The 17,831-nt window shown below is 39.0% G+C and overlaps 1 protein-coding gene across 3 annotated transcripts in view; it reads left to right on the top strand.

The window, feature by feature from the left end:
- The first annotated feature begins 6,220 nt into the window (after positions 1-6,220).
- The window catches only part of MCM9 (minichromosome maintenance 9 homologous recombination repair factor), a 99,942-nt gene continuing 88,331 nt past the window's right edge, over positions 6,221-17,831 (top strand). The window contains exons 1-3 of one of the 3 annotated variants that reach the window (XM_087865422.1): positions 6,221-6,532; positions 8,827-9,145; positions 17,220-17,536. In XM_087865422.1, the coding sequence (XP_087721548.1) occupies positions 8,842-9,145; positions 17,220-17,536 (621 nt within the window). In that variant the 5' untranslated portion in view covers positions 6,221-6,532; positions 8,827-8,841. The remainder of the gene's footprint in view (positions 6,533-8,826; positions 9,146-17,219; positions 17,537-17,831) is intronic. The other 2 variants (XM_045798552.2, XM_045798553.2) reach the window with 2 other exon arrangements.

The following is a 17,831-nucleotide window of genomic DNA, read 5'->3' as shown; positions in this document are numbered from 1 at the left end:
ACACCATACACAAAGATAAACTCCAAATGGATGAAAGACCTCGATGTGAGACAAGAATCCATCAAAATCATAGAGGAGAACATAGGCTGCAACCTCTTTGACATCGGCCACAGCAACTTCTTTCATGACATGTCTCCAAAGGCAAGGGAAACAAAAGAAAAAATGAACTTTTGGGACTTCATCAAGATAAAAAGCTTCTGCACAGCCATGGAAACAGTCAAAAAAGCTAAGAGGCAACCCACAGAATGGGAGAAGATATTTGCAAATGACACTACAGATAAAAGACTAGTAGTATCCAAGATCTACAAAGAACTTCTCAAACTCAATACATGTGAAACAAATAATCAAATCAAAAAATGGGCAGAATATATGAACAGACACTTTTCCAATGAAGACATACAAATGGCTAACAGACACATTAAAAAATGTTCAAAAGCATTAGCCATTAGAGAAATTCAAATCAAAATCACATTGAGATACCACCTTACGCCAGTTAGAATGGCAAAAATTGAGAAGGCAAGGAACAACAAATGTTGGAGAGGATGTGGAGAAAGGTGAATCCTCTTACACTGTTGGTGGGGATGCAAGTTGGTACAGCCACTTTGGAAAACAGCATGGAGGTCCCTCAAAAAGTTAAAAATAGAGCTACCCTATGACCCAGGAATTGCGCTACTGGGTATTTACCCCAAAGATACAGACCTAGTGAAGAGAAGGGCCATATGCACCCCAATGTTCATAGCAGTATTGTCCACTATAGCTAAACTGTGGAAGGAGCCAAGATGCCCTTCAACAGATGAATGGATAAAGAAGATGTGGTCCATATATACAATGGAATATTAGTCAGCCATCAGAAAGAACGATTACCCAACATTTGCAGTAACATGGATGGGACTGGAGGAGATTATGTTAAGTGAAATAAGTCAAGCAGAGAAAGATAATTATCATATGGTTTCATTCATTTGTGGAACATAAGGAATAGCAGGGAGATCGGTAGGAGACTGAAGCGAAGAATGAACCACAAGAGAGTATGGATTCTGGGAAACAAACTGAGGGTTTCAGAGGGGAGGGGGGTGGGGGGGATGTGTTAGCCCGGTGATGGGTATTAGGGATGACACATATTGCATGGAGCACTAGGTGTTATACACAAACAATGAATCATGGAACACTACATCAAAAACCAATGATGTACTGTAGTGTGACTAACATAACATAATAAAAAATTTTAAAATAAATAAATAAATATGTGACTAAAAGGCAGAGATTGTCAGAGCAGATTAAAAAAAACAAGATTCAGCTATATGTTATCTACAATAAATCTACTTTAAATAAAGACATGTAAGATTAAAAGTAAAGAGATGGAGAAAGATATATCATGCTAACAGTAAGCAAAACAAAGCAGGAGTAGCTATATTAATCTCAGAGTGGACTTCAAAGCAAGGGAAGATATCAGGGATAGAGAGAGGCATTAGATAATGATAAAGGGGTCAACCCTCCAAGAAGACATAACAATCCTTAATGTTTATGGGCCTCAGTATATGTGAAGCAAAAATTGATAGAACTGCAAAGAGGAATAGACGTATCCTATTGCAGACTTCAACACCCCTCTAGGGAAATGGACAGATCCAGCAGACAAAAAATCATTTAAGGCCAGAGTTGAACTCAACAACACCAACAATCAACTGGATATGATGAACATCTATAGACTACTTCATCCAACAGCAGCAGATTACATTCTTCTCAAACTTACATGAAACATTCACTAAGACAGACAACATTCTGAGCCATAAAACAAACTTTAACATATTTAAAAGAATGGATATAATACAATGTCTGCTCTTAGAGCACAATGGAAATAAACTAGAAATTCATAACAGAACAAAGACTGGAAAATCACAAAATACTTGGACATCAAGCAACACACTTCTAAACAACACATGGGTCAAAGAAGAAATCTTAAGAGAATTTTTAAAAATACTTTGAACTAGAAAAAAGTACTTTGAACTAAATGAAAACACAGCTTATCAAAATTTGTCAGATGCAGCAGAAAAAGTGCTTACAGCAAAATTTATAGCATTGAATGCATATATTAGAAAAGAAGAAAGATCTAATACCAATCATCTAAGCTTCAAACTTAGGTAAACAGGGAAAGAGGAAATTGAATCCAAAGCAAACAAAAGAACATAAATAATAGCAATTAGAGCACATATCATTGAAACTAAAAATAGGAAGTCAGTAAAGAAAGTCAACAACACCTAATGTCCTTTCTTTAAAAGGATTAATAAAATCAATAAGCCTCTAGCCAGACTAACTAAAGAAAAAAAGAGAGAAGACACAAATTACTAATATAAAAAATGAAACAGAGGGTATCATTACTGATCCCCTAGACATTAAAAGGATAATAATGAAATATCATGAACAACTTTATGCCCATACATATGATAACCTAGATAAAATGGACCAATTCCTTGAAAGATACAAACTGTCAAAATTCACAGATGAAGAAATAGACGATCTGAATTGGTCTATATCAAAGAAATTGAATCAATAATTAATAACCTTCCAAAACAGAAAGAACCATGCTTTACTTTAGCTTACCCGTGAATTCTACCAAACATTTAAGAAAGAAACTATACCAATTCTCTACAATCTCTTCTAGAACACAGAAGCAGAAGGACTATTTCCTAACTCAGTCTTTCAGGCCAGCAGTACCCTAGTGCCAAAATCTGACAGAGACATTACAAAAAAAAAAAAAATAGAGACCAATATCTCTCATGAACATAGATGCAAAAATCCTCAACAAAATATTAGCAAATTGAATCTGTAATGTATAAAAAGAATTAGGCTCCACACCCAAGTGGGATTTATCCAAGGTAGGCACGGCTGTTCCAACATTTGAAAATCAGTTACTGTGATGAATCCTAACAACAGAATGAAGGAAAATCATGGGATAATATAAAGAGAAGCAGAAAAAGCATTTGACAAAAATCTAACACTCATTCCTGATAAAAACTCCCAACAAACTAGAAATAGAAGAGAACTTCCTCAACTTGATAAAGAACACCTACCAAAAATCCTGGCAGCTAACATCATATTTATGAGTGAGAAAATTGCTTTCCCACTAAGATCAGAAACAAGTCAAAGGCATCCCCTTTCATCACTGCTTTTCAACTTCACACTAGAAGTCCCAGTTAATGCAATAAAAAGAAAATAAAAATCACAGAGATTGGGAAGGAAGAAATAAAACTATGTGCAGATGATATGATCATCTATCTAGAAAAATCAGAAAGAATCTACATATAAAAATTCTAGAACTAATAAGTGATTACGGCAAGACTGCAGGATACAAATACGTAGTAGTCAATTGCTTTCTTATATACAAGCAATGAACAAGTGGAATTTGAAATGAAAAACTTATTACCATTTACATTAGCACCCCTCCACACACAAAAGGGAATACTTAGGTATAAATCTAAAAAGATATGTACAGAATCTATATGAGGAAAACTACAAGGCTCTGATGAAATATATCAAAGAACTAAATTAGTGGAGCGATAGATATTCCATATTCCCAGACAGGAAGACTCAATATTGTCAAAACATTAGTTCTTCCCAACTTGACCTATAGTTTCACCTCATCCCAATCAAAATCCCAGCAAGTTATTTTATGGATGTTGATAAAAGGATTCTAAAGTTTATACAGAGGGGTGCCTGGGTAGCCCAGTCGTTAAGCGTCTGCCTTCAGCTCAGGGCGTGATCCCGGCGTTCCGGGATCGAGCCCCACATCAGGCTTCTCCACTGGAAGCCTGCTTCTTCCTCTCCCACTCCCCCTGCTTGTGTTCTCTCTTGCTGGCTGTCTGTCTCTGCCAAATAAATAAATAAAAATCTTAAAAAAAATAAAGTTTATACAGAGAAGCAAAAGACCCAGAATAGCCAACTCAATATTGAAAGAGAACAAATTTGGAGGACTCACACTATCTGACTTCAGGACTCACTATAAAGGTACAATAATCAAGACAGTGTGGTATTAGTGAAAGAACAGACTAGTAGATTAATAGAACAGAATAGAGAGCCCACAAATAGACCACATAAATATAGATAGTCAACTGACCTTTGATAAGGGAGCAAAAGTCAATACAGATCTTTGACAAATGGAGCAAAAATAGTCTTTTCAACAAATAGTACTGGAACAACTGAACATCCACATATGTGCGTACCCATGTGTGCACCCACAATCTAGACAGAGATCTTAACACCCTTCACAAAAATTAACTCAGAGTAGAGCACAGAAGTAAGTGTAAAACACAAAACTACAAAAGTCCTAAAACATAGGAGAAAATCCAGATGACTTTGGGAATGGTGATGACTTTTCAAATACAACATCAAAAACACAATCCATGAAAGAAACAATTGATAAGTTGGATATAATTAAAACTAAAAATCTGCTCAGTGAGAGACAATGTTATAAGAAAGAGAAGATAAGCCACAGGCCGGAAGTATTTCCAAGACACATCTGATAAAGGACTCTTAAAACTAGAAAATAAGAAAACAACCTGATTTAAAGATAAAACAAAAGACCTAAACAGATACCTCACCAAAGAAGATATACAGATGAAAAGTAAGCATATGAAAAAATGTCCACCATCATAGGTTATCAGGGAACTGCAAATTAACATAATAATGAGATACCACTACACACCTATTAGAGTAGCCAAAATCCAAAATACTGACATCATCAAATGCTGGAGAGGACGTGGGGCAACAGAAACTCTCACTGCTGTCAGGAATGCAAAATTATACTTCTTTGGAAGACATTTTAGTGGTTTCTTACAAAACTAAACATACCCTTACCATATGATTCATTCAAGAAGTAATCATGCTCCTCGGTATTTACCCAAAGGAGCTGAAAACTTACACCCACACAAAAACCTGTACATGGATAAATATACTGGCTTTACCCATAATTGGAAAAACTTGGAAGCAACCAAGAATCCTTCAGTAGGTAACTGGAAATAAAGCGTGGCATATCCAGATAATGGATTATTATTTAGCATCAAAAAGAAATGAGCTATCAAGCCATGAAAAGACATGGAGGAAATTTAAATATATATTACTAAGTGAGAGAAGACAACCTAAAAAAGCTACATACTGTATGATTTCAACTACAGGTGACCCCTGAACAACACAGGGGTTGGGGATGACCCCCTCACACATTAAAAATCCACACATAACGTTTGACTCCTCAAAAGGTTAACTACTAATGGCCTGTTGACAAGAAGCCTTACAGATAATGTAAACAATTGATTAATACATATTTATATACATAATATATACTGTATTATTACAGTAAAGTGAGTTAGAGAAAAAAAATGTTACTTAAAAAAATCATAAGGAGGGACGCCCGGCTGGCTCAGTCAGAAGAGCGTGCCATGCTTGACCTCAGGGTCATGAGTTCAAGCCCCATGTGGGGTATAGAGATTACCTAAATAAATCTTTAGGGAAAAAAAGAGAAAATCATAAGGAAGAGAAAATATATTTACAGTACTGTAAAAAACCCCTGTATAAGTGGACCCATACAGTTCAAACCTGTGTTATTTAAGAGTCAATTATATATGACATCCTGGAAAAGGAAAAACTATGGAGACAGTAAAAAGATTAGTTGTTGCTAGAGATTAAGTGGGAGGGAGGGATGAAGAGAGCACAGACTTTCAGAGCAGTGAACTATTCTGTATATACAATAGTGGATACATGTTATTATACTACATCTGTTAAAACCCATAGAATGTACACCACCAAGAGCAAACAAGACTGTAAACTATGTACTTTGGGTGATGATGATGTTTCAATGTATGCTCACCGATTGTAACAAATGGCACCACTCTGGTGAGAATATGTTGACAGTAGCTGAGGTTGTGGGTGTGTGGGGAATACTGCACGTGAGGGGGACGGTTATATGGGAACTCTGTATCTTCATCCTAAAACTTTAAGAAGAAAACACTGCAGGAAATCTTTGTGACCTTGCGTTTGCCATAATTCTTAGTTCAGGAGTGCGAACCACACTGGCCACTCGAGCCACCGCACAACCCTGCTCTCCACATTCCACCTGGGGCGGGAGGCTCAGCCCGGCCCCGCCCTGGAACTTCTCGGGCCCTGCCCCGGCCCTCCTAGCCCCTCCCACCCCGCCCCGCTCCACCTTCTCGCGTCCCGCGGCACCAGGCGGGGCGCGCGCCCGCCAGCTTCTCCACCCGGAAGAGCCACCTGCACGGTGAAGTTGAGGCGGTGCGCGGCTCGGCGTCCGTCGGGTGCGCGGGCCCGGCCGAGGAGCCGGCGCAGCGCCTATTTCGCCCAGGCGCGAGGCGGATCCGTCGGAGACTGCGCGCCCCCGCGGCCGGCGGCGCCTCGAGCGGCCGGCGCACGCGCCCCGCCCCGCCCCCAGCGGCCTCCTCGAACCCCCGCCGCCAGGCCCGAGCTCTCCGCGTCCCTTAGCCTCGGGAGCAGCGTGTCCCCGGTGACTTGTGACACCGCGTATCCGCCAGTAAGTGACAGCCGCAGCATCGTTTCACCGTTACTATTATTTTTTTTCTCCCGCAGTTCGTCCTAAGTCTCGCCCACAGCTGGTTAGTTCCCAAACTATTCAACTCCAGGATTGGTCGGGCGACCGAACTGCCCGGTTGCCGAGCCCGGGTAGTGTCAGAGTCCTGCTGAGGTATTGTAGGGCAGGGGCTGCGTCCAGAGACGGAAGTGTGGAAAGCAGCCCTCTGAGTACAGCCCGACTCCACGTTTGCCGAGCGCCCGCGGGAAGCCGAGCGCGCGGGCGGGGAGGAGGCGCCTGGAAGACGCGGGTAGCCGGCGAGAGGGGCGGGTCTTAGGACGCCGCGCCGCGGGGACCGGCCAGGGGGCGTGGTTCCCGGTGGGTGCGGTGCGGCAGCTGGGCGGGGATTCCCAGTGGTCCAGATGGAAGTCGCGGCTTATTAGCCCTCCTGGCTCTTGTCGGCGCTTCGCGTGATCCAGAGAATGAAGCAGCACATCTTTGTAGTTTGACCTCAGACACTCAATAAGTAAAAAGAAAGGGAACTTGAAAGTTGTAGAACGATAAGGGTGGGCATGTTTATAGGGTTAGCAAACTGCTTAGAAACAGTCGAACAAGTTTTGCAGATTTTGAAAGGGAATGCTATGTTTTTTTTAAAAAGATGAATTCTTTTCAAAAGATGAACCGTGAATTCTGCAGCTACCCCCTTTCTGCCCTATGTGGAACTGTCTTATAAATTGCTAAACTTGTGGCTCCAAATTTAATATGCATTTATAGAATCTTATAGATTCATTTGTAGGAACTCTTGGGAGTCCAGTTTGTTTGTCTTAAGCAAAGGCCACATTCTGGAAATACTATATGATTAGTTATTTCCAAGCGCTATTTCTGGTTTACACTTGGCTGAATTTATATTACCAAATCAAAACAAATTACTTATCAATGTAGCGGCCATCATTTGCTCTCACTCATTCTCCTGGATATACACATACCCATCTGTCATCTTCACACTGGTATCTTGTAATTGTGAGAATTCTTGGCCTATGACACATACCCCCTTTACTCCTTCCACACCTTCTAGAATAGATTCCTAGAAAAGGCAAAATATTGCTAATAAGTAGCCTGTGTAACATATAGGATGCTGAAATGTGAACTTCATAAGTCATCTTTTATCATCTATTTGTTGAACTCAATACGGTAAATGGTGGGTGAATGAAATGTCAAGTTAAGGTGCATTGGTCTTCCAGTTCTCTGTTTCCAAACCAAATAAGAGTTTCTTAGATGATTGATTTCAACAGTTTATTTGGAACTGCCCATTGCCACGTCTGGGATTGTCACTCCATTTAAATTTAATCCTTCTCTCCTTCATATTGCATTTTTACCACAGTTAGGGCACTGTTTTCGTTTGGTCTGTGCCTTGGTTCTCTAAGGGCACTGAGGATGCTTATTTCCCAGCATAGGATCATGAACATGATAGATATCTGTCTGTATACATGAAAATAGAATGGGGGTAGGCTCTTTTAATCTCCAGATACAAATTTAAAAAAATATATATTGCCAGGGGAATGAGATAGATGAAGTAATGTAATATAGTATATTTATTTTCAATCTAGTTATTTATCATTTAAAGACCAATTTTCCTTTCCTCAGTTTATTTAGTTTCTTTATACTCTTGACAGCTATGTTTGCTGAGACCAATAAGTTTCCTAGTTAGGAAGAGAAAATAAGCAAATTCACCTCAAAATGTAAATTTCTGAAGCAAATCTGTTACTTATTCAAGTCAGAACTGGCTATCCATGTATGTTCCATTTACGTAGCAGAAAGTGAATGTGTGTATAATGAGAGAGAGTGAAAGAGAAAGGAGGATATGTCTTAGAACCAGGACACATGCAAAGAACACTGCCAGAAGTAACTTTAGCCAAAAGACTGCTGTTTAAGATTTTATACCTGAGAGCAAATGTGTATATGGAATGTGGTTAAAGAAAAGGAAAGGGCCTTTAATAGCATATCATAGGGTTAATGAGGAGGCAGTTTGAGGAAAAGATACGGGAAAGCCATTGGACCATTTGGATTTCAGTGATCAGTACAAACCGAATTCTTTAACTTTGGTTTAGCTTCAGTTTCTTAAAAAATACACTTACTAAATGACTATAACAGGTAATTCAGATCTAATTAAGATTTTAATACGGGTAATATTTTGAGTTGATAGTGCGGCCCATAACAATTTACAACCATTTTTTTGTTGTTGTTAGCTTGTGTCTATATCTGCAATATCAAAGGTATAATATGGTCTTTTTCTTTAGTCACCTAGATTCAAGATGAATAGTGAGCAAGTTACACTGGTTGGTCAAGTGTTTGAATCCTATGTTTCGGAATACCATAAGAATGATATTCTTCTAATCTTGAAGGAAAGTGATGAAGATGCCCATTACCCAGTTGTGGTTAATGCCATGACCCTTTTTGAGACCAACATGGAAATTGGGGAATATTTCAACGCATTCCCAAATGAAGTACTAACAGTTTTTGATAGTGCTCTGCGAAGATCAGCCTTGACAATTCTCCAGTCCCTTTCTCAACCTGAGGGTGCCTCTATGAAGCAGAATCTTCATGCCAGGATATCAGGTGAATCACTAAAGGATTTTACTGCCACTTATTATCTAGGAATGTTTTGAGAAATTCTAACACATATCGAATTCAGAGCACTAAGAAATAATTGATATTTTTGCTTAAAAATATATCTATTGTGTAGTTGATGGTAACTTTTAGAGCAGAATAATGATTTTATACTATTTCCTCTGGACATTTGGAAGGCTGGGGTACTAGCCAGGCCAACTGAGGGGAAGGAGAATGTTTGGAAACAACAGTATGTTAGTGTGTACATACACACACAGATATGTGTGTATAAAATTGTAATTCAAAGCAGGCTTATGAGTTTTTGTGACTACTAATGAAAGAATTGATAATACCAAGAATTAGAAAAGTGGTAGATTCTACCCTGTGATCTTCAAAACTATTTCAGGAAATTTATTATTTTTATATCTCAACTTTAGCATTATGCTGCCCACTTATTAGGCACTCAGTTTTTATCAAATGAATGGCAGATTAAGTATCTTAATTTTTAAGAAGCTGCAGTGGAGCAATCAGCTTGTGGCAAAGCTGTATCTTTGAATTACTGCAGGTTAAGTTGGAGAACACACGTACCATTTTGTTTAGAAATAAATACTTTATAGTACATTTCAGAAAGGTGTGGATTTATAATCAACAAAAATGCTTGCTATGATTCCAAAAAGATGAGTCAATTTAGTAGAACTCTTTGGAGATAAATTAAGATCCCCCCCCAAAGACAATACCTTTGATTTAATTGAAAAAATAGTATTTTATCTAGAATAGAATTATGAATATTATAAATCTTTAAGCATAGGACACTAGATAATCTCTTGGTAGGATCAAGAACAAATGTTTCCTTATAATAATGTTGCAAAAAGATGTTTTGTTTTTTGTTGTTGTTTTTTAAAGATTTTATTTATTTGAGAGAGAGAGAGAGAGAGAGACAAGGAGCATGAGCAGGGGAGGGGCAGAGGGAGAGGGAGAAGTAGACTCCCCGAGGGCAGGGAGCCTGACATGGGGCTTGAATCCAGGATTCTGAGATCATGACCTGAGCCTAAGGCAGAGGTTTAACAGACTTAGCCACCCAGGTGCCCCAGAGAAGATTGTTAAAAGGGACTTTAGTTAATGTTACTGAAATGGTATTTAGGAATGGTTTTAGGCTGTCCTTATGTTTAGATATGCTTCCATGCTTAGTTTAAATACCAAAATTTTGTCTGCCTAGGTGACCCTATTGGTTTCAGGTAAATTTAGCTTTTTTTTTTTTTTCTAATTCTCTGAAAAAGTAAATTGCAAATTATGTTATTACCATGGTGCATTCATTCTACAAATGTATTAAGTGTAGGCATTTGCTAGTCTCCTGGGAAACCCAAATAATATGGTATAGTCCCTCATCTAAAGAAGCTTAAGGCTGTAGGGGAAATAACTGTGTAATCAAATATTTACCAGATGGTGTATATGTGCCCAAAGAGACATGCCCATGTGCATGTTAAACATAATTGTAAAGGAGCTTAGTGGCAGCTTTTATGTTATGTGATGCATGCCTCACTCAAGGTAGGTGCAAGATATATTAGCCCACAGAACAGGCAGTGAATTCTAGCAGATTCACTGGAGATGTCAAGAAGAGAAGGTAAGTAAGGTGGGGACCGAGGTGTCCCAAGCAGAATGAACCAGGGATGGAAATAGTCTGGTTTTAGGTGTATTGCAGCTTCATCTTGGACTCCAGGCAAGGCCCCACCCACAGTTTCTAATTGAGACCCCAGAATTTGCTTTTCCAATTGAGACCCCAAAATTTGCTTTTCTAACAGATCCTAGGTGATACTGCTGTTCCAGGAACCACATGCTAAAAACCAGAGGCCTGAAGTAATTGATATGGACATAATCCCTAGCATAGATATGGACAGCTCAGAATCTATTTCCAAAATTTCCTTTTGTTCTTGATCATTGAGTGAATCAGGGAATGATAAAGGTTTTTGTGTTCAGCATTAACCGTGGCTTAGTGCTTGATGTACACCACACACACCCCCCCATCCCTTCACTGGTTCTAGTTGAAGAACATACTTAGTAACATATATAGGAAGACAGAAAGATTACAATAATTTGACATTTGTATCAAAACACTGCCTCTTAGCATCTTTTTTAATATTAAGATTTTGATTGTATGTGGTCAGTTTTGCTTAACATTATGTTGTCTTTATATTTTAAATTCATTTAAAAATCATAGGGGTGCCTGGGTCAGTTAAGTGTCTGCCTTCAGCTCAGGTCCTGATCCTGGGGTCCTGGGATTGAGCCCCGCATCAGGTTCCCTGCTCAGCGGGGAGTCTGCTTCTCTCTCTCCCTCTGCACCTCCCCCTGCTTGTGGTTTCTTTTTCTCTCGCACGCTCTTTCTAAAATAAATAAAATCTTTAAAAAATTTTTATTTAAAAATCATAATAATCTGAAATGGAAAGAATCTGAAGATCCAGAAATATACTTACCTTATTATCTTTTTCTTAAAATGATACAGTTACTTTACAAAATAATCAATTGGTCATATTTTAGACAAATATGCTCAATTCCAAAAAAACCCAAATTTCTCCTAACAGGTCCCATATACATGATTCAGTAAAATGTAAACTGCTCTTTTGTTTCCAGTGCAAGAACATTAAAAATGCCATATTGCCCTGTATTGTAAAAGTGTAGAGGATAATTGAGAGCTAATTTTCTTAGAAAATTTGGTTGTAACTTTTACGTAGTTTTTTCTTCAGAGACATTGTAATTGTGTTAGACCTAAGACCCTTGCTGGGGGTGAGCAGCAGGGAATTCACTCATCCTGGCTACACTTCTAGAAGAACACAGAAAGGGCTGGTGAGCATATGCAGGACTTTTGGAATTGAGCCCTGTCTCCCTCCACCTTCCACCTGCCTTCTTCCCAACTGTGTAATTCTCTCCAACAACTCCTTATGCTAACTGAAATAAAACCAGTTTGTGTAGACTTATGACCCAACATGCATAGGCGTGGGTTATCATTTGCAAGGAATGGAAGGTGTCTCTGGAATCTTCCTTTTTACTCTGGAGAAGATTTCTCTAGACATAAAAGGCGTTGTTTATACATGGTGCATTCATTTGACCATTTTGCTTACCTATTCCATTTGTTTCACTTGCTGGTGCTAGCCTGGATTTAGGGAAATTTTCTTGCAGAAGGGAAAACTTGAATGCACTCTTCCTAGCTGAGTGAACTGGGGAGAGTGCCATACTGAATAAAATGCCTAAGGAAAGATACAGAGGTGTAAAGCCCCTCTACGCACAGAAAAACTCAAGTATTTTGTTCTGGACTGGGAAATTTGGGGCCACATTTGGCAAAGGTGAGGCTAGAGAGAGAGGAAAAGCCCATTCCCCCTTCTTTTTTATTCATTAATTTTCTCCTTATGGAAAAGTACTTATTAAAGCACTGGGCATAAAAAGGATCTCAAGAAATGAGTCTCCCCTCCACATATAAAATGTTTAAGGAACAATCCAAAGCAGTATGTGATTAAGGCCCTAAATGAGTGGTACAGTCAGTAAGTGATTATGAAGGTCACTGTCATGTTGTAATAGCATTTGGAGGAGGCCTTGTAGAATGTGAGCTAAGACCAAGGGCATGCGTAGGAAATACAAGAGGTTAGGGCATTACTATTAAATTAGGGGAGGGGAAGAAGATTTGGTGGCTCTTCCCACAATGTAAGTTCCTTCTATTCTTAGAATCATATGCAAGCCAATAGAACTTAGGGACTGAGGATTTAAATAAGTTCTTCAGGATTGTATGTTGAGAAAGTTATGAACCCTCTCCAGAAAGTGCAGGTATGTGTATATACATAGTATTTTGCCTGAATTCCAAGAGGTTTAGAGCTTTCTTAAAGTCCAGCCATGTCCCCTAGTCAAGAGCCTTGATTTAGATGAGACATTAACCTGCATCCTGCGGTCAGTTAGGATGGAGTAAGTGACAAGGGAAGGGAGATGGGTAAACCGTGTGCTGTAAAGTCAGTCACCCAGTCAGGCCAAACTCCTGAGGAAGCATGGACTCTGTGGGAGTGTGGCACGTTAGACCGTGAATCGTTTTTGGCAATTATATCTGAATTTTCTCTCTCATTCAGGTTTCTCCCATTTTGTAGAAGGAGAAAGACCCCTCTTTGAACTCTGTGTCCCCCTTCATCCTCCATCCACTCTCCTTTTCATAAGTAAATGTTCTGACAGATACACCCCTTCTTCAGTATAATCTCCTGTTCATCCTTTCACCTCCACCACACTGAAACCAGCCTCACCAGCCTTACTAGGGACAGCCTCTCAGCGTCACTTCTCAGTGTTTTTCTTCTTCATTTTCCTGCTGTTTGATACTGTTGACTCTTCCCACCTAAGAGATTCTAGCCTTGGCTCCACTGATAGCACTCTCTTGCTCTCTCCTCCCTCTCTGGCTGGAGCTTCTCTCCCTCCTCGTAGGAGCCTCTTCCTTGACCTGACCTGTAGGTGCTGAGTCCTCAGGATTCAAATGTGGCCATATTCTCCTGGATCCTGCACTCTCATAGGGTGGTCTGTATCCCGAATCTGAGCGTTAGCTGCCTCCTATATAGAAACAAATGCTAACTCTATTTTTTTTTTCTTAATTTTAGCCAGAATCTGTCTCTTAAGCTCTGTATCCAAATATGACCATGCTTATTAAATGTCTCATAGTAGATATCTTCTTGCAAACTCAGTGTATCAAAAACTGTACTTATGATTTTTCTCCACTCTCTGTGCCCCACTCCAACTGAAAGTGGTATTTCCTTATTCTTTCAATAGATATTTACTGATTGATTAGCATGTACCTTGCAGAATTCCCTGTTAATGGAACCAGAGAACTGGGAGTCACTCTAAATTTCACCCTCTTCCTCATCCCCTATCTCTAGTTGATCTCAAAGCTAACACAGGATCCTTATTATTTCTTATATCCATCCCCCCACTTCCCAGCCTTGCCTTTCATCTTTCTTTCAAGTATGTTTTGAATGTTGTTTACTATTTATAAAGCATGGTGCTTGCTCTGGTAATATAATCGTGAATAAAATCTACCACAATCTTGTTCCTGTGGAATTTATATTCTAGTGTGGAAGCGTAATAACTCTTTTATTTAAATTGCAGTAAGTGGTATGAAAGAGAGGAACAGTGCATTAAAGCACATAAAAGAACATTTAATCTGGGGTGGGGTAAGGACGATTTTACTAAGAAAATTATATTTAAGGAGGAAAAATGATAATATTATGTATTAAGAACTAATGTTCAAATAGTGTTTGCTATATGCAAGGTACTGTTCTAAGAAGCTTACATTTATGAATTATTTTAATAATTATAATAAATATTATTTTTAATAATAAAAACCCCATGAGGTAGGTTTTGTAGTTATTGCCATTTTACGGAAGGGAAATCTGAGAGGTGGTGATTTGGCCAAGGTCACAGATCTAGTAAGTAGTAGAGCTGTGACTCAAATCCAGACGTTCTGGTTCCAGAATCTGTTTCTTAACCTTATGTTGCTTCTTTTTGTGGACATTTTTGAGGAGCAGGTTGGGAGGAGAGTGTCAAGGTAAAGGGGACACTATATGTAAGTGTCTGAGTGTGTGCTTAGAGGACTTGGTATGAGAGGAAAACCCTGTGGCCCAGTCCAGATTTGGTTCCTTATTCTTAGATCTGTGAGCAGCCATGGAAGGGTTATAAGTGGAGGAGATTTGAACTTAAGTCTTCATTATTTCTTTCTTGGATTATTGTAGAAGGAATGGAGGTATGGTATTTTATTCTTCTATTCTAAGATACTATTTACAAAAAGACACCATCAAATTAAAGACTGCTTTCTAGGAAAAAGCTATAATAAAATTATATTTATCACTGTTTTCAAACCAAAATTTGTAAGCCAGAAATAGAAAGGTAACTGAGATTCTCTAAAGAAGTGTTAAGGGTTGCCATAATGTACATTCCAGTTAAGGCCAAATAAGAAGAGAGACCTCCATTTGGTCATTTCTTTCTTATAGGATATAAACTAAAAAAGGACATGGTACCAACATAAGCAATGTTGGACATGAGAACAAGACCTGTTCTTAATGAGAGACTTTGGTTGTTGGTATGGCTTTTACTTGGCTTACTAGAAATATCAGTATATTCTTTTTTTTTTTTAAGATTTTATTTATTTGAGAGAGAGAGAGCGAGAGAGCATGACCAGAGGTGGGGGACAGAAGGAAAGGGAGAAGCAGACTCCCTGCTGAGCAGAGAGCCTGATGCGGGGCTCAGTCCCAGGACCCTGAGATCATGACCTGAGCTGAAAGCAGACGCTTGACCGACTGAGCCACCCAGGAGCCCCGTAGAAATAGCAATATATTCTTGATAACTCAATATTTAGCTACACACAGCTGAATTAACAGATGCCTGAAATCAATGAGAAGTGAATAGAATGAATATTTTTTCATGGCTAAAATACCATTTTAATCCAGCTCCAACCTATCTATTCTTGTGCACGTGATACCACACTTGTTAGCCCTGGGGTCAGCCTTGGATAAGAAAAGAAGTTATAATGGCAAATGTTAGCAGTGCCTACCTTGTTAATATAATACACCGTATACAGAGAGTCTCAGCCAGCAACAGAGAAAATTTAAGTCTGTAGACTTGTAACCTGTAACACCAGATTAATGTAGTCTGGTGCCTTAAGCATACAGTTCATGTAACTGATTTGCTTTTTTAAAAAAATTTCATAATTCCGAAACTACCTTATTATTATTATTTGGCTTTCAGAGTAGATCTATCAATAGTAAGAAAATGTGCTGACCATAGAAACTTAAAGTATAATCATAATTATTATGGTTCTTTCTCAGAGCTTGGCAAATCTAATAGATCCGTCTTCAGTGTGCACATTTACCATATTTCGGAGCTGCTAAATTCTGAGTACAAGACAATGGACCATGGGGCACGAACCAGTGTAATAAAGGCTACCTTGATAAACCTGTTAGAAGGCAGCCTTTGACCATCACAGCCAGCAAGCATCTCTCTACTCCAGTGGTGCATGGTAGCCAAACATGAGAAAGTAGGCATTTCTACTAAGAATTTTCTTTGGCGGGGCACCTGGGTGGCTCAGTTGGTAAGCGTCTGCCTTCAGCTCAGGTCATGATATCAGGGTCCTGGGATTGAGCCTCATATTGGGCTCCCCGCTCAGCGGGAGTCTGCTTCTCCCTCTCCCTCTGCCTGCCGCTCCCCCTGCTTGTGCTCTCTCTCTCTCAAATAAATAAATAAATAAAATCTTTAAAAAACAAAAAAGGATTTTCTTTGGCATTTTGTACCTTTTAAAAAATTGCCAGTTTATTAATGGTGAAAAACACAGGTTTTTTAAGGAATAAAATGGTGCTGCTGTGGGTAAACCTCTAGGTAATTTAAGGCTTGAAAACAGATTTCTGTATTGATGAATTCTGAACATAACTAAAAAAAGCAATAGCCTTCTAGCACTGTGGGACTCTGGTCATTATGCTTCCCTCCCTTTATCACTCAGCTTTGGTTTACTCAGTCATAAGTTGATTTTATGTGTTGCCTGTGGCAGTATGTTTTTTGTTGAATGAAGTTACAATTACATACTGTATTTAGATTCTACTGTGATGGCCCTCTTATGAAAATCAATCCTTTTTGAAATCCTGGTTGTTATGTCATCTGGATATATACTTTTATTTTTTTTTTTTAACGCTTTTAGTTATTTGTTTGAGAGAGGGAGAGCACAGAGGGAGAGTGAGAGGGAGAAGCAGACTCCCTACTGAGCAGAGAGCCTGATGGCAGAGCTCCATCCCAGAACTCTGGAATCATGACCTGAGCTGAAGGCAGATGCTTAACCGACCAAGCCATCCAGGCACCCCTGGCTATGTACTTTTAGATAGAGTCCACTGATCATTATTATTTAAAATAATCCTTTACTATTCTCTTAATTGAGTTGATCTGATTTTTTTTTTTCCTTAAGTAAAACTCAAATTTTTGTTCTGAAATTATACCTTATCCCCCAGGATATATGAGAAGAATATATTCCATGGAGTCAAATCCCAAGATATAAGTTGATGTGTGTTTTGTTATTTCTTTCCATCAGGTTTGCCTGTTTGTCCTGAGCTGGTGAGGGAGCACATCCCTAAGACCAAGGACGTGGGACACTTTTTATCTGTCACTGGGACAGTGATTCGAACAAGTCTGGTAAAGATCCTGGAGTTTGAGCGCGATTACATGTGTAACAAATGCAAACATGTATTTGTGGTCAAGGCTGACTTTGAGCAGTACTATACCTTCTGCCGGCCATCCTCCTGTCCCAGCTTGGAGAGCTGTGATTCTTCAAAATTCACTTGCCTCTCAGGCTTGTCTTCGTCTCCAACTAGGTGTAGAGATTATCAGGAAATCAAAATTCAGGAACAGGTAAATGAGAGAAATAACAACAAATCAAATAAATGAGAGAAATAACAACTTTGAAGAAGGTTTTTTTCAGCTGTGGGCAAATTACCAGGACTAGGGAACACATACAGGATGACAAATGGAGCTTACGTCATCACACAGTATAGTTGCACATGTATCAGAATACGGTCTTTAGAGACCATACAATAATCATCTCTGTATAGAGAGCATTGACAGAGGGTTGTGGAATGACTTAATAATTATGTTAAAATTAAGTGAATATTTAAGAAGTTCGAACAAGCTGTATTTAAGGAATAGG

This window comes from Ursus americanus, chromosome 11, assembly GCF_024610735.1.
Source record: "Ursus americanus isolate L20-20 chromosome 11, mUrsAme1.1.p, whole genome shotgun sequence".
NCBI lineage: Eukaryota > Metazoa > Chordata > Mammalia > Carnivora > Ursidae > Ursus > Ursus americanus.
The sequence above is the reverse complement of the archived record's forward strand: the minus strand, read 5'-3'. Positions and strand labels throughout refer to the sequence as shown.